Source organism: Stenella coeruleoalba, assembly GCF_951394435.1.
Source record: "Stenella coeruleoalba genome assembly, chromosome: 2".
Lineage (NCBI taxonomy): Eukaryota > Metazoa > Chordata > Mammalia > Artiodactyla > Delphinidae > Stenella > Stenella coeruleoalba.
In genome coordinates, this window is record NC_137147.1 from 109420467 (window position 1) to 109444486 (window position 24020).

Here is a 24020-nt window from a genome sequence, read left to right on the forward strand (position 1 = left end):
TAAAAATAAGAGCCTGCAGAGCTTAGCTCATGCTGAGCACAGTGGCAGGCGAAAAGGTAAATCAAAACACTTTTGAGCAAGAGAATGCATGGCTACAGTTTCAAATAAAAAATTAGGACACTGTAAAAATCATCATATTACATTTGGTTCACTGGGAAACATCTCCATGCGGCTACTAACCCATGCTTAACTCACTGTTGTAAGTACTCCATGTAGGAGTACTAACAGCAAACGTTACTTAAAGCAACTAACATGTCACATTGCTCTAAGGATGATAAAATACATATGAAATATCTACAATCTCCAGCTCAACGTTCCCTTATTTTGCTAAGGGGAAAACACATGTGAGATGAAATTGTATGGATATTATATTTGAATCTTCTGGATCATTCCAAAGTATGATGGCAAATTTTCTAAAAGGAAATCTGGTTACTTCCAAAGTATTTTTATAATGCAGAGCTACACTAGGTTTTAGTATGATGAACTTCCACCTAAGTGAAGACTTTCTCATTGAAAAGAGTGAAATTATTGAAAATATTCCATATCAGATTTATTTCCTGGCTATACAAAAAACTCTAAGCTCAGATTTCTGGGATACCTTTGTTGTTGTTTGTTTGGCCATGCTGCACAGCTTGCAGGATCTTAGTTCCCTGACCAGGGACTGAACCCGTGCCCCCTGCAGTGGAAGCGTGGAGTCCTAACCACTGGCCCACCAGGGAACTCCCAGGGATACCTGGAAAAATCATCTTCCAAAAAAGGCTCTTTGAAAAGTCTCCTCGATGGCAGCAGATTGACATGCTTTGAAGGGATGTCAGTCCCTTTTTGGAAAGGAGATACTGGGCAGAGTCACCTCTCGTGGATAAGGGAGGTGATCAGGCTAGACAATAAGCAAACTGTCTTTTCTGTCAGTGTTTATCCAGCCTTCCCCACGTGTATCTCTGTGTGCCGGAGATACACGGACACGAAGCTTTCTAAGGTGGCTTGAAGACAGTTCTTAAAGGAAAACCCAAAGGATGTCTTCAACAATGGCAACAACATATAAAGTCCACAGTGCATCAAAATGACTACTTTTGACAGATACTTATTTAGATAAGTTCTTTTATGTTTTTTTTAAAGAAAGACTAATTACTTCATAATCATACTTTATAAATCTACTTAGATAAAATTGTACTATGTGTAGATTGTGCTGTTTTATAATTGATGGGTTTCAGGAAAGTTGTGGGAAAATCCTTTAAAATCAAACACACAAGGAAATTATTTTAAGAGGGAGAAACTGTGTTCCATTTATTTCCAAGCACCATTTGCTGTGTATGTCAGAGGCCCTCCAGGGACTCTGCTCCCAGAGAGATGCCCAAATCACCAGAACCTGTTGACCTGCACTTGGCCTCCCCCGTCGGACCTGGGCACCTGAGCACAGACGGGAACTAGTGAGCTCGTCAGAGGCAGGTGATAGAGCAGTAACTCCTCCAACCAGGAGTCTTCTTAATCAACGCCATGGTTCCTAGTTATTGCTCTGGACATATTTACAAACAGAAAAGACTTCACCCACTTTATCACCCTGGTTCACGATCTTCTAGGCCCGGTCTCACATTTGTAGGATACGGTATGAGCTTTAAAGCTCTGCAGCAGCCCTGCTGGCAGTTTGGAGTAATTCAACCATGCAAAAATTCTACTTCGGTTGAATCATGAAATCGCTAGTTTTATAGACCAAAAATGGCAATCTCCCTTGGTTCAACCTAATATGTTGGAGGAAGAGTAGGGTATGGTATGGTTTAGAAAGTCAGCCTTTAGCATTGATCTTTCCTCCTCTTCCCTCCTCCAAATAACCCAATAGAATGCTTTCCTCTCAAGTAACTCCATGTAAATCTAAGACAGGGAATGTAGGGAAACACAGACAGTTCCGAGGCTCCAGTCCTCCCAGAGGGAGAACAGGGGAAGACCTTTAGAAATGTATTTAGTTCATAAACAAATCCTTGTTTAGCTGCCCAGTGCTGGGAGGAAACTGCTCAGCCACTGCTGGTTCTACATCTTTAATGCCATCACCACGCGAGGGCAGAGCCGCCTCCGGCCTGGAAGGAGGATTTGGATCTCACCCTCACATTACCATGCTGTGAAAATTAAGGCACAGAATCACAGTGAAGACACAGTGAGATGGTGATACAGTCAGATTCAGAACTAGTCTCTGAAACCTCTGGAAATCAGCTTCCATTTTAACAGCATGGACAGGAAAGCCTTGAGTGGTATTTCATAAGCCCAGCGGGTACTGAGTGAGAGAAACAAAATACGGTCTGTTGGACTGGGTTTTGAGCTCTCTCTCCTTCTCCTGTGGGTGTCGTGGTATAGAATCAAGGGCCATACAAACCCGTTTTGGGGGTAGATTCTGCAGTGTTTTCAAGATAGGTCCCCTACACCTAGAGTCTCTCCCCGGCGTGGGCTCTCTGACGTGCACTAATACGTGAGCTATTGTTGAATTGGCTCCCACACTCAGCACATCCATAGGGTTTTTCTCCCGTGTGGATTCTCTGGTGAGTAATAAGACCTGAGCTCTGATTGAAGCTCTCCCCACGTTCCCCACATTTATAGGGTCTCTCTCCAGTGTGGATTCGCCGGTGGGTAATGACATTTGAGCAGTCACTGAAACGTTTCCCACATTCCAGACACTCAAAGGGTTTCTCTCCTCTGATGGCTGGTCAGAGTGGAACTCTTACTGACCGTTTTCCCACACTCGGGGCACTGGTAGGGCTTTTCACCAGTGTGCGTTCAGCAGTGTGTCCTCAAGCGCGAGCTGTTGGTGAAACTCTTTCCACACTCACTACACTTACGGGGTTTCTCTCCTGTGTGGATTCTCTGGTGCATAATAAGGCCTGTGTTCTGCGTGAAGCCTGTGCGGCACTCCCCACATTTATAGGGCTTTTCTCCTGTGTGGATTCTCTGGTGTGTGATGAGGTCAGAATGATCACTGAAGCCTCTCCCACATTTGGGGCATTTGTAGGGCTTCCCCACCGTGTGGATTCTCTGGTGGCAAACCAGATATGAGCTTTGGCCAAAGCTTTTCCCACACTGGCCACATTTATAGGGTTTCTTTTCTCCAGTGTGGGCTAATCTGTGGACAGCTAAGTGTGAGCTCAGGCTGAAATGTTTTCCACATTCACAGCATATATTGGGTTTTTCTCCAACATAGGTTCCCTGAGGACCTATGAATTTACCTAAGTCTCTTTCTGGAGGAGAGAGCAACTCTTGTCCATCTTCTAAGGATATTTCCCACTGCTTCTCTGCCCCATATTCACTTTCCCAGTCTTTCCTCCAGTTGAGGTATTGGGAACCATCCACGCTGGATCTTCCTAATAACACCCCAGGTAGTTTTACTGCCTCTGAAATGTCCTGGCTTGAATCCTCCTCATTCTCTGTCCTTGTTTCAAGATCTGAAAGAATGAAATGAAACTGCAAAGGTTACCTATTTTCTGATTCAGAAGAATGGAAACAATGTGAAAGAGGTCCTTACTGGTCACTTAAAAACAAGTTATTGGTGGTGACAGACCTTAATCAATTTTCCATTAACCAGCAACAAATAAGCTGGAACCATTGTCAAGACCAGCAGACATCCAGGCCTCACTCACTCCCCCAGCTTCTAAGCAGGAAGGTCATGTGGAGAAAGGCTGGAGGCAGGTCCAGGCGCACTTCTTCCTCTTCAGTCAGAGCTGCTCCCCGCTCCTCAGAGGCTCTGTTGCCAAGCTCAGCTCCCCCTCTCCTCCCATCACCTACGAACTGGCAATCGGTACTAAAAAGCCACCTTTCTCTTCCTGATACTGCCTTCTGGGTAGAGAGACGTGCCTTAGAATAATTCTCCTGGCCATTCTCCATCCCCTTCCTTACAGGTGGGAGGAATGACTTCCCTGGTTAACAAGCAGCTGGTGTACGTGGCTCAGATCAGCAGTGAAGGCTCTATCCCTGCAGGGCGAGGTGGTGGTTGTCCAGTGCTGCCTGTGCCTCAGTTCTGGGGCTCTGTGTGACCCCACAGCTAAGCCACACCCTCAAGAGCTCCACCATTTAGAAAGCTGCCATTCTGATCTCAATGTCTTACTCATGTCTCTCAGTCGGTCTAGAACCTGAGTAGGAGAACAGTTCTATTTACCAGATCACCTGAAATTCCAACAAAATGACTGAGCCCCACCACGGAAGGGAGCTCATCTTAATCATGAGAAATTCACCCCTCCAATAATCTAAGGTTGACTGTAGTTTTAATTTGGGGTCATCCATGTTCCCTTTTTCTACTAACCTGGTTAAGTGATAGTTAATTAAAATTATAATTCAGAGAGAAATCATAAACACTAATACTTTGTTTATAGCTACATATTCCAAGGTAACTAAAGAGACCAGGCTTTCTTTTCTGTTCTTCTCACAACTCCTGTGGTTTCAGCACCACAGAACAATAGCCCGGGAAGATCAAGTGCCTGGGTTCCTCTCCCGCCCTTGCCCAGTGCTGGCTCACCCATGTTCAGAATTCCAGGTCTGACTTCTTTGTTGGTAAGATACTAGCTTTCACTCATTTCCCACCTGCACAGGAAGTTTTCCGAATTTCCTTGAAATCCTGGAGACTGTCCTTCCAAAGTTCTTCACTTCCCTCCAGACTTGAGACCCCATCTGATGGGGGAACTGGAGGTCCTGCCCAAGGAAAAGCAAGAAGGGACATGGGGTTCTTACGTAATTGCCTTCTGTTCTCATATGTGGAAGTGGTAGGTGGGATGAGAATGGAAGCACGCCTCAGAAAGGTCTAGTTTTCAGAAGAAAAAGTTAATGACTTAGGAAATTTTCCCCCTTAAGTTCAGCATACAGGGCAATGTGCTTATGTATTTTAACAATAATTATAACGATGACAATGAGAACTAACATTTGCTGAATGCAAACAATGTAACAACCCAGGGAGGTAGTTACCATCACTGTGTCCATTTTGCAGATAAGAAAATGGGGGCTCAGGGTGTTTAACCAATGTACCCGGCAACAGACAAGTCTTTAAAGTGGCAGAGTGTTATACATAATATATGCAGAGTTCACATCTATGGGGCACTTTAGGTGGAAACAAACAACTGAAACTTTAAGTAACTCTCCTGTTTCTCTAATATCGTTACTAAAAGCAGGCAGGGAGATCCCTTTGCTGGCGAGCAGAGCAAAATCCTCAAAATCATCTTCCTGAGTCACCTTGGACTATTGGTTTCTATCAGTATTTAAAGATAGGCTGTAAACAGTATTCCTCTATAGAAATCAACAATTTTCCTCCTGACAAGCCCATTCAGATACAGACTAGTGATAGCAGAGTGACAGACATAAGCATGTCTCCTGATTCACGGTCCCTAATCTTCCCGCGGGGCTTCCTCTCTCCCACTGTTCTGAAGTGCACTTCGGGGAAGAGAGCTTCCCATTGGAATACCCCCTCAAAGCCTGGGGGCCGAGGCTCCCGGGCTCCTCTTGGGGCTCCTCTGTCACCTCATTACCATCCCATCACTGCCTTCTGGTTCTCACTGGAGTCCCCTCTAGTCCGCAGAACGCCTCCTGCCACCTCAAAGGCATCAAAGGTGTTGGCCAGGGTCCAGGGACTCATCAGGGCATCCATCTCATCGTATAAGGGGCAGGTGCCTGGAGTGTGGGTGCTCCTGGCTTTGCGGTAGTTAGTCTGGAGGTTTTTGAACCGGTAGCGACACTGCTCCGGGGTCCGCAGGAAGCCCCGTTCCCGCAGCCGCTCAGCTACAATGCGGTACACCTGGCGGTTCCGATGGCACGTACAGAGCTTCTCATGAATCCAGGACTCACTGCGAATTCCCAGGAAAATCTTGGTTTCCTCGTAGCCCCAATGCATCCCTGCCACCTTCTCATCCTCCAGGCCCTGCCACTCCAGCTCATCCCCCAACTTGGCTTTTCTCAAGATGGGCACCTGGCCAGGCCTGACTCTGCCCCAACCCACCAGAGAGTCTCACACTCTCCTTCCCTCTGGAGCGCTGAAGACCTGGGCTCTGTGGCTTTTCCTCCTGCTCCACATGGGAACTCACACAGGGTCTGTGGGTTGGAAAGGCTGTTTGCAGGGAGACAAGAAGAAGACATAATGGTTGGGTGAATCTAATAATCCCAACCACTTTATACGCCAGGGAGAGGAGATTTTTTTTTTTTTAAGTCCAAGGGAGGGGGGCCTTCCCTGGTGGCACAGTGGTTGAGAGTCTGCCTGCCGATGCAGGGGACACGGGTTCGTGCCCCGGTCCGGGAAGATCCCACATGCCGCAGAGCGGCTGGGCCCATGAGCCATGGCCGCTGAGCCTGCGCGTCCGGAGCCTGTGCTCTGCAACGGGAGAGGCCACAACAGTGAGAGGCCCCCGTACCGCAAAAAAAAAAAAAAAAAAGGCCAAGGGCGGGCTTCCCTGTGGTGCAGTGGTTAAGAATCCACCTGCCAATGCAGGGGACATGGGTTCAAGCCCTGGTCTGGGAAGATCCCACATGCCAAAAATTAATTAATTAATTAAAATAAATAAATAAATGCAATGAGTGGGACAGGGAGGAGAGAAAGCAAAGGAAGAACTAAGCTACCATTTACTGAACACCAGGCACTGCACTGGAAACTTCACATTTGCTCAAAATTCCTGTTAGTATGCGGCAGAGCTGGGATTTGAACTCAAGACTGTCTGAATCTGAAGCTTTTGTTTTTCTCCCACTACACAATCCTGCATGCTATGAGGACGAGATCCAGATACCGAAAGAAGGAAGTAGCCATTACTTTTAAGACAAACAAGCAATCTTAGAGTCAAGGAAAGAATGACTTAATACAACCCCTCACTACCTCAGCTGTGGCGCTGCCTTACACAAGGAAGGAGATTTGGGCAACATTTTTCAAGCTGATGAAATTTGGAGCCTCATCTATAAAGTTACTGGGCCTGCCCGCTGGGTAAAATTCCTTTGCAATTTCCGATAGGCAAGAGAACTGGTGCAAAGGGCCCCACTCAGTAGTAGAAGGTGACCTGAGTAAGAGGAATGTCTGGCCCACCTGGAAGCTGCTTATGGCCCCCCTTGGTCACAGCTGTGCTCCGGAGAAAGAGTCAGAGCCTGAGGATCAGGCAGGCCTGGGGGGAGAGAAAGGAGCCATTAGAGGGAACGCTTCTTGGCCGCCCCCAGGGACCAGCCCATCGGGTTTGGAAACAGAAGAGTCTTCCTCCTCCTCTTAGTGTCTGCTTTGTCCCATCAAAGAAGGACTGGTGAAAAAGCAAAACAACACATTTCTCAAAGGAGAGTTCCAGATTTCCCTTCCATATCCATCCACGTTACTGACTGTCAGCGTTTTATGCTTTTATTCTTCAGTTTTGATAACACAGGTGAATCATCTGAATTGGTCTGGGGACACGTACCTGTTTTGGGAATTGCTGCACTCTAGTTTAGCCCTACCTTGTGCCTTTCCTACCACCCAGGCCTAAAATTGGTACCCACACCTTACCTCCTGGGACCAGTAAGGTCTCACTCACATAAGGAGAGGTGCCACCAGCTCTGCTGTGCAGTTTTACAAAACATGCCGACCAAGGTTCTTCTTCCCTTTGGAGGTGCCTGTTGAGGATTCCACAGATTCATGTGGTCAGCCTCAGTTTATATGCCACATCCTCCCAGGGAAAGGAGCCATACCCCCTACCCCACTTCCTGCACTCAGAGCGGGTTTCGCGCCCTCCCCACAGAAGGGTCCCTTCTCCCTCCCTACACCGCTGCTGCTTACCGCTCTCGTGGAAGGATCCAAATTTTACTTTGGGGCTGTGGTTCATTTGGTCTTCTGGTTCTGGCTGTGAGTTCTTCACCACTGCCTGGAACAGATACATGGATTCTGTCTGTGCTTGCTTCAGATGGATGTTTAGGGGACCTAGTACCGATCCTGAGGGTTCCTTCTCCTCTGACAGCACCTCCTGTCCCTGTTCAAGGACTGGAAATGGTCAGAATTCTGTGGGCACTAAAACTTAATCATCCCCAGACATAAAGAAGCAAAAGGGGAACTCAGTCTTATGCAAATCACTGCAGGGGCAGTAAGGAATGTGGATGTGTGGGAGATGCCATGGAGATAAGATCTGGAACCCAGGCCCACTGCAATCTGCCCACCCAGCTCTCCCAGGGCTGCTCCTGTCAACCTCTAGGCAAAACTAACAATACAGAGAGAGCAAGCAACAAGGCAGCTATTTTGCAATAGGACCTAAAGGTTCAAAAATGTCAATAAAGACCAGTGAAACCCCTTGCTTCAGGCTGGCTGCTGCTGAATGAGAGCTGTTCTCCAAAGAGAAAATAGGTTGTATCTGCTCCTCCTGGATCAGAGTGGTGCTCAAACTATTTTAAACAATTCTCTTATTTACTGGTGGGGACCAACACTCAGAGCAACCAATGTTGTGCGTCCTCTGAAAAGTCAGTCTGAAAATGGAAGGAAAGTTGCGGCTACCAGGCCCAGGGAATAAGCAAATTCCATGCCGACACCAACAGCAAAGTGTACACGTCACCCATACTGCTGGCAATCCAAGGTGGCTCTGTCTCTCACATTCCTCTATTTTAACTACTCAGAACTAAGTTTCCATATCTCACCTGCAGCCCCAATCTTCCAGGTTCTTTTTGCAAGTCTTCCACCAGAGCCACTGCCTCCTCTCCACTCTCTGGATATTTCTGTCTAACCCAGATCTGGATCTCCTGGGGAAGGACAGCCAGGAACTGTTCCAGGACTAGCAACTCCAGGATCTGCTCTTTCGTACACTTCTCCTGTCTCAGCCACTGATGACAGAGCTTCTGGAGTTGGATGGAGTGCCTCCCGGGGTCCTGATGCTTCTTGATAGTGGAAGTACCAAAAGTGCTGGCAGGTCTCTGGTTCAGGGATACTCCCTTCAAAGAAAATTTCCTGCTCCCAGTGGGAATCTTCTTCCAGCTTCACTATTTGGAGCTCTTCTTGTACTTGAGGAGTCTGGATTTGTTCATCCACAGCTACAGCCATTGTTCAGATCAGAGAAGAACCCTGCAGCTGTGATCTGAAGTTCAAACCTCTTCCTTTACTTCACTGGGAAGCCACCTTTAGATAGGAGTCTAAGTAGAACTTGAATTCTAGAGCCAGAGACATACATTACAGAGTGAATTCTAATGAAAATCACAAGGGTTAGCCCAGTGGGATTGAGGTGAAGAAAAATCTTCCTGTTCCTCCCTCCCCATGTCCTGATGCCCATGGAGTCTGGCCCTCTGTCACTGGGGAGGCAGCTCCAGAAGTCTGACAGTAGGGGTCAAGGGCTGGTGGTCTGGTTGGAAAGCAGAGGAGCGTGAAGCTGTGTTTGCAGAGCGATTTACTTAACGCCAAGAAAATGCCAATGATCCATACTGAAGAATGAGGATGAGCTGATGGAGATAATGGGGACAATAAGCTGCTCATTCTCCCAAGCCACTGGTCTTCAGAGTGTTGCCAAGTACACGCAGTACAAGAGGCAGACGGCACACAAGGTAGCAGCACCTTGGAGAGCAGAGGCTGAGTGGAGCCCGCTCTAAGCTTCAGAGATTCAACCGCTCCAACCCTCAACTCTCCTCGCCTCTGGGTGGGTTCTCAGATTTGGGCGGGCCCTCTCTGGATTCCTCAGTCTTGGCATCATAACTCTCCCAAACAGGGAGATTTACCCTGGTTAAGGTTACAAGATGTAACAGCAAGAATAATAAGATCACAGACTCACAGGATGTTACAGTTGGAACGAAAGTTAAGAGATAGTCAGGCTTCAACTCCCTCAAAGCTGAGGCAGTCACGGCTCAGAGACCCCCAGGACCTTGCCCAAGGTCACAAAGCTGGCAGGAAATGGGCAGTGGCTCAGCCCGGTGACGGTGGACCGGGTGACTGGCCCGCAGAGCGTGACTTACACTGGAAGGCTACTCTGCTCCGCGGGCGACCTTCTTTAGAAGCTTTATGGGGTAAACGCGGGCCCTGGGGACAGGGTCGCTTCGTTGGCTACGAGGCCAGGGTCATCCCCACCGGGCCAGGTGGACAGGGAGAAGGAGGACGCCGCCAGCATGAGGGGCGCATCCTGCCCCGGGGTCTGCTCGCAGGGACGCGGGACCCGGGGTCTCCGCCCGGTCACGCCCAGCCCGCGCGGGCCCACGCCCGAGGTGAGGGCCGCTCCTGTCCGCCGAGGCCCTGCGACCACTGGACGGCCCCGACTCCGCGATACCTTCTCTGTGGGCACGCAAAGTCCCCACACGACACTCCCACTACGAGACCAGAGCCCAAGTCCGGACCTTCGGAAAGCCATAAACACCGGAAGCGGAAATGCGAGCCCCAGAAAGACTGGGGCTTGGCCGGACTACATTTCCCATAGGCCTCCACCAGGCCCTGCAGACTGACAGCATGATTAACCAGTAATCTATGCGGATGGCTTGGGCGCCCATTTGTTTCAGACGAATCATTGACGACGGGTGGGACTTTCCTACACGCCGGATTTGGGAGTGCGGAGCCGCAACTGTAATCGTCGCACGTGGAGCGGGTAGTCTTGCCTCGCTTCTCCTACCCCCGTGATAATTTGGGGAGGTGGCGGCTTCTCGCCTTACTCCGCCCGGGGACCACTGAAAGAGAGACCCTTTCCAAAGCGTTTTCCCTTACAGCTGAAAGCGGGTGTTTATCCCTGTTAATCCGTATTTAATCCTATTATACAGGTGAATAAACCCAGGCAGCTTGGACCCCAGGTCTCTTTTAGAGTGGCGCTGAGACTCCAATTCAGATGTTTTGCCTCTTAAAGTACTTTTCTGGCATAGTTGCCCACTGTGGTAATGCTTCACCACTATCCTCCCCCTTGCCTAACACACACACACACACACACACACACACACACACACACACACACACACACTTCCTTATTTCCTGTGTGCACGGTCCTGGGTGATTCAAGATGAATATCATTGACGCTTATTCATTTAACAATCAATTGTAGAGCATATACTTTGGGACAAGTGAAAAATTTCCTCCTCTTAGTGCAGCCCCTGCTCTGCACTCCTCTTAAGGAGTGCAGTCTGGCAGAGGATGCATTTTCTAAAATGAAATGGTGAACAACTCCAATGCAGTGTGGTAAGTGCTAAATGGAGGTGCTTTCAAAGTAAATGACTGGAAGGAAATACTGGAGAGCAGCTGGGACAGCCCAGGAGGAAAGAAGGTGCACCCTCAGGGAAAGGGGGCAGGAAACTATACTTCACTTTTGCATATTTTATCTGGTTTGCTTCTGACAACAAATTTTGCCTAGTTAGGTCTCACTCCCTATTTAACAGATAAAAGGTCTAAAATTCAACAGAAGGTGGGTGAAGCTACAATTCCCCCCCAGGAGGGGCAGCGTGCGGTGGGGCAAGGGAAGGACAGAACAACAAGAGGGGCTCTCCGTAGAGTCCTAAATCCAGTTACAAGTCTGGGCCATGGAGATTCCTTCTAGCCTCTTGATTTTAGTTCCAAGAGGGCTAATGTGGAAAACTCGGGCCAGCGCTTTCAGCATGCACACACAGCTAGCTTTCAAACCAGCCCAGCCCAGAAGTTCCAGAGAGCTGCCTCAGGGACCAGTGAGGTGGGGCAAAGACCCAGCCCGGGAGAGCGCTTTGGGTTCTCACCATCCAGTCACCAGAGCATCTCTGCTTTTACATGTTTTCTATTATTTCAAGGTTTCACTTGAAAAAGTGGTTCCACTGTTACAAAAAGAAAATGGAAAATGACTAATCCAAGTATTCCATGCGCCACTCCCTTAACTCAGGGATCTCCTGAGCCAATGGAACTTTCACTGGAAGCAAAATCAAACCTGGAAAGGGTCGTCCCAAACCTAGCTCCTATCACCTTCACTGTCAAAACCACATCCAGTCCTCCAAAGGAGAAGACTTGCATATGTGCCTTCGAGCTGCAAGCCACACTCCCCAAGGACTGGGACTAGAGGCCCCCGAAGAGTCTACACAGATGAGATGTTTTCCCAGCTAAAGCTTTCTGGTTCCTCAGAGGACAGTTGGTCTCAGAAACCTAGAAAGGTCCATTCTTTGGTGAAAGCAGGTTCCATTCGATCTGAGTTATCAATATTACCACAGACAGTAGGATTTCAACGTTCACCGCCACACTGAGTGATTTCGAGCAGCCTTCTGGAATGGGATGGGCAAGTACGGGCATCAGCTGAGCAGGTGAGGCAAAACGAGATCTCCAGAAGTGATTTGCCCTAGTCATGCTGCTAGTTAGGGGCACAGGTGTGTCTAGAACCAGGCCTGTCAGGTCTCTTTGGCTCCCAATACCCCATCCGCTGCACCACAGATCTCAGGACAGGAACAGGAGGGAGACAGGCAGGAGCTAGTGACTCAGAAAGGCGGCATCACATGGGACAGCTGAGAGAGGCAAGTGACAATAGTGCTGAAACTTCAGCAAGAGGGTGGTTTCTAGACCACTGATATGTTTAGAAAAACATGGCACAGAGGGATTTACAAGCAGTGTGTAAGGAGACAAGGATTTTGAGATGAAAGAAATAAGCGTATGCTCTAAGAATTCAACTAATTACAGCCACGTGTACTGAGTGGAGACCACTGTCTCCTAAGCCCACTGGATCGTATCGTCCACTTAACTCCAACTTAACCAGTGACACTAACCTGTCTTTGGAAGGGGGAGTGTTCATCAGGGAAACCTGGAAGAAAGTGTTAACGAGGGCTTCCCTGGTGGCGCAGTGGTTAAGAATCCGCCTGCCAGTGCAGGGGACAGAGGTTCGAGCCCTGGCCTGGGACGATCCCACATGCCGTGGAGCAACTGAGCCGGTGCACCACAGCTACTGAGCCTGTGCTCTAGAGCCCACGAGCCACAATTAGTGAGCCCGCGAGCCACAACTACTGAAGCCCGCGTGCCTAGAGCCCGTGCTCCACAACAAGAGAAGCCACCGCAATGAGAAGCCCGCGCACCGTAACGAAGAGCAGCGCACACTCGCTGCAACTGGAGAAAGCCGCGCACAGCAACAAAGACCCAACACGGCCAAAAATAAAAATAAAATTAAAAAAAAAAAAGTTAACGAGGCAATCTTGGGGACGGAGCCGACAGCGCTGGGGGGGCAGGGAAGAGAAGGGGATTTTGAAGTGCAGCATTCATCACCTGAGGGGGGTGCGTCACGTGACCCCTTTCTTTCAATCCGTGCCCATCACCAGCCACTGTCTGATCCCAAAGCCACCATTTCAGTTTTCCGTCCCTGGAGACCAGGAACAAGGGGTGCTCTGAAAGTGGCTTGGGATTGGAGATCCCCAAGTACATGAATAATAATTGGGCTTCTGGAATATTGGTCTCTTGGAAATTTAGTTACCAGGAGCCTCCCACCCAGTGTCCGGTCATCTCTGGGTGCCTGCACCATGAAACTTGGGGACTGGAACTCGTGAGTGGTAAATCTGCCAAGATGTGCCAGCCTGAGGCATCCTGGCAGGCCTCCTGCCCCGACACCGACAGTGTAAACAGACGGCAGACACACTGTGCCTGCCAAGGCCTGTGAGCTGTGACGGGCCTGGGCAAAGTGTTTCCTCGGAGCCAGACCTTCCTCCTCCCAGAAGCCATTCTTCTACAGCTGCGGTGCGCCTTTGAATGGATGGAAAATTCACAGAGTTGGGACACTGGGAAGAGTGAGCAGGGGAGAGGGAGTGAGGGTCAGGTAGGCCCAGGAGCCACAGCCTCTGCTGATGCCAGAGGCAAGAGCTCAGTTGCACCAGTGGCTGGGTGGAGCACCAAAGGGAATTAACCACAGCCCCTACTCTCCACCGGGCTCTGCAACCTTCTGTCTCACGACCTGAGCATCATCCGTGCGATTCCACCTTCACCTCCTCTGTGGCCACGGGCTATTTTATCAAGTCAAGAGGGTGAGAGAAAGGAAAGACTCTAATATTCTGTCCAGAGATTTGAAATAGCTTAACAGGGCCAGGCAGCAGGGAGGTTAAAATGGCCCTGCCTTTGAAAAACTCCAGGTCTGTCTGTGAAAGACTGTGGGACGGGCAAGCCCAGCACACCGGGCCCCTGCACAGCTCCCTGGTTATGAGACAGGACTCCCATCAGGGATAAAGGGTTGGGGAGGGCGACCACCAGTCACGTGCGAGGAAGGACCAGTTACAGTTGTGGATCATCTTGATACTAGGGGAGTAGCCAACATGCTGTTTTTATTTTAGTGTTTTGTTATTCTCTCCTTTGGTTCCTTAGGTGTTTCTCGTGGCTGTAATAATGCAGCGGGGTTAATTGACTTCAGGAGTAGCGTGTTAAGCCACAGGTGCAGGGCAAGGTCCATACTGAACCATAAATTGTGTTACACTAAGCTACTATGGCTTATTGTAAACCAGAAATGCAACCCAAAAGGAAATAAAATTCCATGAAAAACAAGAGGAAGTCTCATGATGACCTGCCTCAAAATGGAAAACCTCTATTAAAAGTGACACAAGTGGCACAAGTGTGTCTAGAGCCAGGTCGGTTCAGCTCCCAACACTCCACCTGCCCCACTGCAAACTCCAGAACAGGGTCAGGAGGAGACAAATTACTGACCCAGAGGGGACCTGATGGGGGGACTTCGGGGTGTTGCTAAGTTGTTTCTTGACCAGGGTGCTGTTTACACAGGTGTATACAGTTTGTAAAAATTATATGAGCTGTACACTTATCTATGTGTTATATTTCGTTTTTTTTTCTGGCTGTGCCGGGCAGCTTGTGGGATCTTAGTTCCCTGACCAGGGACTGAACCCGTGCCCCACGCATTGGAAGTATGGAGTCTTATCCACTGAACCGCCAGGGAAGTCACTGTGTGTTATGTTTCAACAAAAAGTTAAAACAAGAACTGTCTCAGGATATAGTTATACGAATACCCTGGGATTAAAAGGGTGAGAGTAAGATAAAGTCTCCAAGCTTCACTGCTTGCCCAGAGAGAAGAGAAATAGATGGTGTACTACGGAGTTAGCTATAAGAAAGGGGATGCATGTTTTTCACTGACTTTTGATGATCTGTGACATTTTGAAAACAAAAGCTTTTTCGTTAGGATTCTGGTTGGTGGGTTGGTTTTTATAAATGTCTTTCGCTGTGTCTCCATTCACTGATACCAATAAATTGTAACTGAGGTGAAAGGTCACTGAAGTTAAAAATAACTTAATCATCTTACCAAAGGGAAGTGTAGGAAACCTAACCCATTTTCCAGGTCAGAATTTTGGGCTCCATCCGCCTCTTGCATTTACATACAACTGTATGGAGAGAACCCAACTGGCATATATTTATTGACTTCCTATCACATGCCAGGCCCTGCTCTGAGTGCTGGAGAGAGAGTTTGGAACCTCAGTAGGGGTGTGAGCATAAAAACTCGAAGAGGGACAGGGCAGAATCACGAAACAGGTCAATGCAATGAGAGTCACAGGCACCGAAATTGGAGAGCTCAGGGGTGTGGTGGGCGGGATCACGTCCGCCAGGCAAGTGCAGGGAAGACCTCACGAAGGGGGTGGTACCCAGGCTGAGTCTTCAAAGATGTGCAGGTGTGCCCTGGGCAGACAGGGCAGCCCAGCAATCCACAAGAGGGAGCAGAGGGAGCAGAGAGACGAGGCCCAGCAGGGCTCATTGAGGGGAGCTGCCAGGGGGCGAGGATGGTCAAGGGCATAGAGGTGTGGTGACGAGGGCAAGGCCAGGTATGAACGTAAAGTTCCACAGAGGCCCCCATCAGGAAGGCCATCAGGAAGGCCCCCATCAGGAAGACCTCATCTGCCCTCCTTAGGGGAATGGGGGAGCCCCGGAGGGTTTAAGCTAGGTAGTGACAGGTTCAGTTCTTTGCTGTGGAAGGACGCTCACTCTGGCTACAACAGAGGATGGAGCAGCGGGAAGCAGGGCCAGAGGGAGCTTGGGGGGCACCAGGAAGGGGGCTTTTGCAGTGTCGGGCAGGGGTTTGAACTACGCCAGGGGGGTCGGGTCTGGGAAAAGTTGAGAAGGGCTTGGTTTCCAAACGGCTCTAAGGGATTCGAGGGAAGAAGAGTCTTGGACGACTCCTAGGTTTTTGGGTTGGGTAACACCGAGTGGATGGCAGTGCTACTCACAACGAGGAAACACACCTGTGGAACCAGCACCCTGATCAAGGGAGGCAGGTGGGGGACTTGAGTTCTGAACATGCAAGTTTGAGGCTCTAGGAACAAGGGCAGGAGGTGAGTAAGTTGCAGGAAGAAGCCAGTAGAGAGGGAGAGACTGGAAATCGAGAGAGGAAATAGCAGATGAGCAAGGTCCTGGGTCCTGGAGGGAGGTGGAGGCAAGTGACAGGTGGAGATAGATGACTATTAAACCAAAAGCACACATCTCGGCTGAGCCCGGAGGCAAGGAAGTGACAGGGTTTGATACACAGAAGTTTGCTGGTTGGGACACTGAGGGAGGCCACGCTTGGCAGGCTCAAGGTTCTCAGAGGTGAGCAGAGCCTGGGGGCTGGCGTGGGTCTGAGGGGCAATGGGTACAGGGCGGCCACTGCGGGGCCGGGGAGAGGGAAGTGACCAAAGTCACGTGAAAGACTTGCTGAGGTGGGCCTGGGGGCCACACTGAGGGTAAAGAAGATGCCTTTAAAAAAAACCCATTTACTGTAGGTTTTCAATGGTCCCAAGGCTGTTCCCATGAACTTAGAAACAAACTGGTAACAAAAACTCGGTCCCTAAATATATGTACCTTGAAGGGGAAATAGTCTTTGTTACAGAGACACAGGTGTAATTGAGTTGTGAACAAAGATGTAGCAGAGGCAGATCTGCCGAGGGGGCTGGGGCTTCTTGACTGTTTTCAGGGGAAGAAGGCCGTGTCCTTCCATCCAACACATCCGGCATGAAGACCCCTCCCTGCCTCTGCAGACCCCCTCTAGGTGCAAGCAGGACAGGAAGCAATGGGCTCTCAACCTTTCTAGAACCACCATTTATCATTTCCCCAACCTGGTTCCAGTCTAATTCTGCAATTTCAGCTAATCTGGCTTCCTTTCTTTCCAGGACATTTTGTGTTTATACCAGGTAGGGAGGAATAAAAAAAGAAACTTAGTTAGAAAGGTTTAAAAACCTTAATACCAATTCTTTTCTCAAGTTGAGCTTAAGGGAAAGAGAAAAAACACCATTCCTACAACCCAAATTCCAGAACTGAATGCCACCTAGGACACCCGCCTGTCCACTCTCCCTTACACGCAGGGCAGCTCTTGTATCTTCCCAGACAGATGGAAATCTTTCTCCTAGTAAAGCGGCATGACGACGGGTAACGGAACTTCTTGTTCACAACCTTTCTCCAGCACCTAGCATGGTGATGGTACACACGCCCTCAGTAAACGTTTGCCCTGTAAGTGAAGGAATGGAATCGGTGACGGGGATTTCACAGCCCACGTGGTTTGGTGTAACAACTGCTACTGCCCAGAGCTTCCTTGTGTCTAACTTAGTTGATTCTGGATGGAGACGGCCTCCCAAGGAGACCATTGGGAATCATCTGGCACCTCAGCCAAAGCTGCCTCTCCAAGTGTTGGCTGACAGACTGGATGCAGAGATAGCAAAGAGCAGTGGAGAGGTGGGTGCACTGGTCAAGCACACAGGACTAGGTTCACCCAAAGGTGTGCTCTTTGAAGCAAGTGATTTCTTTCCCCCTAAAGGTCTTGGACCACTTCCAGCCTGGGGCAGGAGGTGAGTTGGGTGGGGAAGTGAGGTATGGGTTTGTCAAGTTCGGGTTTTTAACACATGTGAAAAGACAGACTCAGGAAAAGAGTGGGACTGTACTTTATTAGGCAATTTGGAGCATCCACCCTGTAAGAACCAAGGTGCGTTCTGAAGGCAGGCCCTACGTGTAGGAGAGAAAAGCCTATTTACCCTCCTCTTCCCTCCTAACAAAGCCCTTCACCTGCTATCATCCTGTCTTTACTGTTTCATAGCTCAAGGACCCAAGAACAAAGCCCTGGTAGCATCCCAAGATCAAGGGCGACATCTGTAGGACAACTCTTGATTCAAGCCCAAATCTCTCCAGGGTACAGGTGATGTGTCCTCAAAATCAACACTTCCTTAAAAATAACGTTCTTTGTATACAAAAGCTACCAGACAGAATTCTAGATCTGCATATATAAGATAAAAACGACAAGTGCACAGAGTGATGATTACAGGGCCATGTATCTGGGGGGTAGAGACACAAGGCAACCCTGCAAAGTGCAGGACTGTTTCACCCTGAAGAAGACAGAAATACCATCCACCAGGGGGAGGCAGCTGGCGGCTCTGACTTCACCTCACACTCAAAAACTAAAACCCTGCAAGAATAAATGTGTCCCCACCGACCCACAGCCGACTTACCCCGGGACAGTAAGCAGAGACAAGAGCAAACACATACATCTCCTCCATTTATGCCTTCCCTGGCAGGCCCCGGGCAACTCCTATCAATGGGAAGGTACTGGGACACTGGTTCTGGGCCAGACTCCCTCGTGTTCCGGTGTTCCTGACACTTTCTAGAACGAGAAAAGGGCTTTAGCTTCATGCGGATGACTCAGAATGGGAGAAGCCCCTCCACCTTGACCCGAAATCAAACCCCAGGACACAAAGGCAGGAAGGGCCAGTTCTGCCACGGCAGGGGCCCTGGGATGCTAGCAGCTCGGGTGAAGGCACCTTAGCCCAACAACTGGCAGCAGAACGACCAGACAACACCAACAGGTTTCTGGTATTTCTCTAAAATGTGGGCCATGCTGTCTTCCGTTCCACACAGAGAAATATCCCCCCTGTTCTACCGAAGAGGAAACTGGGGCACAGAGGATGGAGAGAGAAGGAGCCAATCAAGTCGAGAAACGGGACAGAAAAAGCCCCAGCTTTCCGACCTTCCATTCCTACGCTCTGTTCTCGGGGTTTGACTCTGACCACTAAGATGATGGGATCCTAGAAATGAGGGTGAGCAGGGGTAAGATTCTGGCAAAGATCCCCAACAAGCCTTTAGGAAGAATGGCTCTTCTACAGACACATCCCTGTCTGGGGGCAGCGTGGCAAGTGCCCTCCTGGGCCAGTCCCTCACCTTCCCTCTCTGCCCCTTCAGTAAAGTTTCTCCTTCATGTGAGTTCTCTGATGTGTGATAAAATTGGAGCTGTTGCTGAAGCCTTTGCCGCACTCGGGGCATTTGTAGGGCTTCTCCCCGGTGTGTATTCGCTGGTGTATGATGAGGACTGAATTCCAGCTAAAGCCTTTCCCGCACTCGGGACACCTGTATGGCTTATCTCCCAGATGGGCTCTCTGATGCATGACCAGGATGGAGCCCCGGCTGAAGCTCTTGCCGCACATGAGGCATTTGTAGGGCTTCTCACCCGTGTGGGTCCTCTGGTGCACCACCAGCTGGGAGCGCTGGCTGAAGCCTTTCCCACACTCATTGCATTTGTAGGGCTTCTCACCCGTGTGGATTCTCTGGTGCTTGATGAGGTTGGAGCTCCAGCTGAAGCTCTCCCCACATGTCAGGCACTCGTAGGGCTTCTCGCCCGTGTGCATCCCCTGGTGTGCAATCAGGCTGGAGCTCTGGCTGAAGGTCTTCCCGCACTCCCCGCACTTGTAGGGCTTCTCCACCAGGTGGGTCCTCCGGTGCGTGGCCAGGTTGGAGCTGCGGCTGAAGCTCTTCCCGCACTCGCTGCACTGATAAGGTTTTTCTCCCGTGTGAGTTCTCCGGTGGGTGATGAGGGCCGAGCTCTGGCTGAACCTCTGCCCGCAGTCGGGGCACTTGTACGGCTTCTCTCCTGTGTGGATCCTCTGGTGCCTGATGAGGTTGGAGTTGTAACTAAAGCTTTCGCCGCATTCTTTACATTCGTAGGGCTTCTCTCCCGTGTGGATCCCCTGATGCGTGTTCAGGCTGGACCGGTTTCCAAAGCTCTTGCCACACTCGGGGCACGAGTACGGTTTCTCCCCCGTGTGAGTCCGCTGATGGGCGATGAGGTTGGGGCTCCTGCTGAAACTCTTGCCGCACTCAGCACACTGGAAGGGTTTCTCTCCCGTGTGGATCCTCTGGTGGGTTATGAGGTTTGCACTCCGGCTGAAGCTTTTCCCACAGTCCCTGCACTTATAAGGTTTCTCCCCGGTGTGAGTAGTTTGGTGTCTACTGAAGTTGGAACCATCACTAAAGCTTTTTCCGCACTCATCGCATTTGTAGTATTTCTCTCCTGTGTGGGTCCGCTCGTGCGTGATGAGGTGGGATTTCCGGCTGAAGGTTTTCCCACACTGGGGACACTCATAGGGCTTCTCACCCAGGTAGGTGCCCTGAAGGCCTATGAGCTGTCCAACTTCTCTGCTCTGGGGTGGCACCTCCCCATGGTCCTTCCCCGGGGTGTTTCCCCGGGGCCCCCGGGAGCTGCAGTCTCTCTCCAAGTCACTTTCCCAGTCAGATTGTGGAATGCCTTCCCCTTCAGGCATTTCGGAGAACATTTCATGTGATTCAACATCCTCAAATATGTCTTGGTTAGAGTTCTCCCCATTTTCACTCTGGATCTCAAAATCTGAAACAATGAAGAAAATTGTACAATTTGTACTCAATTTCCTGTAATGATGAGAAAAGAAAACCAAAGGGGAAATTTAAAATGAATTAAACTTCGAGTGAAAATAAAAAAGCTAGAGAACCCTCAAAACTTGAAAAAAAAAGACAGGTTTATTTCCTTCTAACTGGTTATCCAGTTGCCAGGTCTCATATCTTTATGGTGATCACCCAGAATTTCTAAGTCTTAAAGATGTGGGTTTCAGGTCTCTACCTGTTTCTCCACTGGGAAATGAGATCAGGTGGGAATTTTCAAATTCCTGATCAAAGGAAAGCAACAGGGTACACAGTCCCCAATACTCACCATGGTGCTCAATGCTTAGTAGGTGCTCTATTAAATTTGATGAATGAATGAATGAGTTTCTTATTGGTACCACAGATATTCCCCTAAAGCTCAGTCTCCTTTCAAATGGAGCTTATATAATAATTCTGTGCATTAAAATGTCTGATGCTTATAGTCTTATTAGTTGGCATTTAAGTAAGATACAGACAAGATGACAGGGCACCAGCAACAAGGACTCTATGTGTCTATACACATGACTGGAAACAAGTAAGTGGGCAGTTAAAAGAGCCCTCAAATTTGGGGACTTCCCTGGCGGTCCAGTGGTTAGGACTCTGCACTTCCACTATAGGGGCACGGGTTTGATCCCTGGTCAGGGAACTAAGATCCCACATGCTACGCAGCCAAAAAAAAAAAAAAAAAAAAAAGAGCCCTCAAATTTACCTGCAGTGAGAGTCTACAGATAGATCTCCTATCGGTAATACAAAATATCTACCTTCCAGAAACTTGCCAAACTACTGCCCAATACTTATCAAACGTTTGGGTGAAACAAATCATGAGGGAGGACTGCTGGAAGAACATGCATTCCCTTCCTCAAATGAGAGACTCTAAAGTCTATCCCAGGATTAAGCCAGCAGAGCTGTGGGCCTGGATCACACTGCTCTGACACTGGCAGAACTGTGTTCACTGAACTGTGTGTTGGTTTAATGACTCTGGCTGACACTGATGAACACTCTAAGAAGGGTCATTAGAAATTAATCACAGACTTCCCTGGTGGTTCAGTGCTTAAGAGTCCGTGCTGCCACTGCAGGGGGCATGGGTTCGATCCCTGGTCAGGGAACTAAGATCCCGCATGCTGCACAGCACAGCCAAAAAGTAAAAAATTAAAAAGAAATGAACTTCTATCAACTAACATTACATTGTTAATCAATATTAAAAAAAAAAAAAGAAAGAAATTAATGGCTGTGTCAGCTACAAACTGGCACTTGCCATCTACCTCTACAAGGACTAAATCACATGCTGCTGCAGCTGCTGACTTTCAACTCCCCCTGAAAGGAGTTCAGGGTGGAGAGCAGAAATGAGGCCCTCCATGCTCTGGGAAAAACTGGCAGAACAGGTCTTCAGATAGTTAATATTTTCAGGAGACCATTTTATGAGCCCAATTCTTGCATCTCCTCGTATCTAGAAAAGCACTCAATTCCTTCATGGTGACGTCTGCTCCTCGGGATTAGCAGTAACCTTCACGAGACTAGCAGAAACCTTCTGCAAAAAAATATGTGCTTGATTGTGTATACTCCCCCTTCACCAAAATCACATATATACTGACCTCCCCCATTACGTCTTTGGAGCAGTTTCTCAGAGCTACCTGAGATGCTGTCTCCCGAGTTATAGTTCTCATTTTCTCCCAAATAAAACTTAACCCTCAACTCTCACATTGTGCATTTTTTTAAGTCAGCAGCTGTCAGGAACATTAATGCTGCCAGGAAGTTGTTGACGACATTGTTTATACCACACAATATCCTCTCGATCGGCCAGAGGAGGAAATTTCTCTCTGATGGAAGTATCAAAAGGAGCTTCTCTTCTGAGTGATCTGTGTCTGCCTCACGCCCCTGACTGTGGCTCCCTCTCTGCCTTGCCTGCTTGGAAGCTTGGAGCCAAAAGCCCAGAGCAGGAATACTGGATGTTTTTACAGCATGCAACTTGTGTTCTTTCATTTTTTCCTTCCCAATATTTTCTTCTTTACTATAATTTCTTTGTGCTCTATTTCTGTAAGGTATCTTCAACCCTTTTTAAAAATTCTATAGAGTATACAGAAGTCAGTCAATGCTTTTACTGATAAAGGTGATAGCCTGATTATTACTAAGACCTAACATCACACATCAGACCTCATAAGAAAGTAGTTGCATTCATAGCAAGGAAGACAATTAGCAAAATAATTACACAAAGTCCCAGTGACATTTCCATTGTTAATGCTGATAAACTGTTTAAGGTTAGATGCTCAATTCAGTGATTATTAGTCTCTATAAGTTAATGTAAATTTCCGTATATGAACATGATACAATGTGGCCTACATCTCTCAGGTTGAACCTAGGTTCCACTCATGTCTTTAGTCAAAATAAGATCTACTTAAACTTGCAATTAAGCATATAATTACATTTCATGCTCACACTGAGATACATGCTGCTGGTAATCTGTGGACTCCTATAATTGCCCTTGGGCCCCCCTCCCCCAGATCTCCAGGGGATGGATACAGGAATGAGGGGCACCATGCAAGCTCCTGCCTGGCTAGGGCCAGAAATTCTGTGCTTCCTCAACATCCTGCAAGACTGCTCTTTTGCAAGTTTCTATCACAGAGCTCTGCTATTATCTCTTCTATAAGAACCTCCAGGCTGAGGCCCTGATTCATTTTCTTCAAGCTAACATGACCCAAAACCCTTTTGTGATGACCTTTGTAGTTGTTCTCTTCCAAATAGGGACAGTAGTTAATAAGGTTTTTCATTGCCCTAAAATCAGAACTGGTATGTTCCAGGCTGAGCTCAGAAGCAACAGGAAAAACAAAAACTCAGACTTCATTTTCAGTGAGATCAGGAGGGAGATCAATTTGCAGACAACAAAATACATGTAAGGGCTTCCAAAAACAGCAGAGACCGGGCAGAAGCCAAGGAGGGAAAACGTGAAGAGAACAAGCATGGAAAGCAGGAGGCGGGCGCTCTTGGGGGCAGTGTCTCAAAAAGCTCAGGCAGGAAATCACTTCCTGAGGGTCAGGGACTCACCCTCAAGTACATCGGTACATTTGGGAACTGGGGTGAGCAGGGCTGGCTTCTTTGGTTCGGAGAAGCAAGGGAGGTGAGGCTACAATTATACAGAATCACACAGATGAGCTGTGTGTGCAGGAAGCTTTCTGTTTCTGTAAAGCAGCGGAGAGAGCCTTGACTCTCCCAAGTGAATCACAGGAATTATTGTTATTGAGAAAAATGACCATTTTTCATCCCTAAAAAATGTTAAGTGAAGCAACCGCCTCTGTGAAGGAAGACCACAAAGTAGAAGTTGAGAAGAGACAACAGGAAGAGAGGAAATGTGATCTGGGAAGAAGGGAAAAAAATCCAGAGAAATGAAGACAAAACGGGGAGGAACTCAACGGAAAATAGGCACCTTGGAAAGCACAGGAAGGGAAAGGGAGATTTGAAGTGAGATGGAAACAAAGAAAGAAGTTAGAAAGATTAAAGACCAAGGGGGAAAGCGGGGTGGTGG

The 24020-nt window shown here is 48.7% G+C and overlaps 1 protein-coding gene across 11 annotated transcripts in view; it reads right to left on the bottom strand.

Annotated features, from left to right (window-relative positions):
- Positions 1 to 943: 943 nt before the first annotated feature.
- The window catches only part of ZSCAN2 (zinc finger and SCAN domain containing 2), a 37102-nt gene continuing 14025 nt past the window's right edge, over positions 944 to 24020 (bottom strand). For 3 of the 11 annotated variants that reach the window (XR_013827294.1, XR_013827295.1, XR_013827296.1), the window contains 3 exons: positions 18289 to 20453; positions 7739 to 7823; positions 944 to 7575 (listed from right to left, as the gene is read on the bottom strand). Coding sequence is in view for 1 of the 11 variants with exons in the window: in XM_079914533.1 (XP_079770659.1) it covers positions 19012 to 20453 (1442 nt within the window). In the remaining 10 variants the exon portion in view is untranslated. Of the gene's footprint in view, positions 7576 to 7738; positions 7824 to 17721; positions 20454 to 24020 lie in introns of those variants that run through there. The other 8 variants (XR_013827289.1, XR_013827287.1, XR_013827288.1 and 5 more) reach the window with 8 other exon arrangements.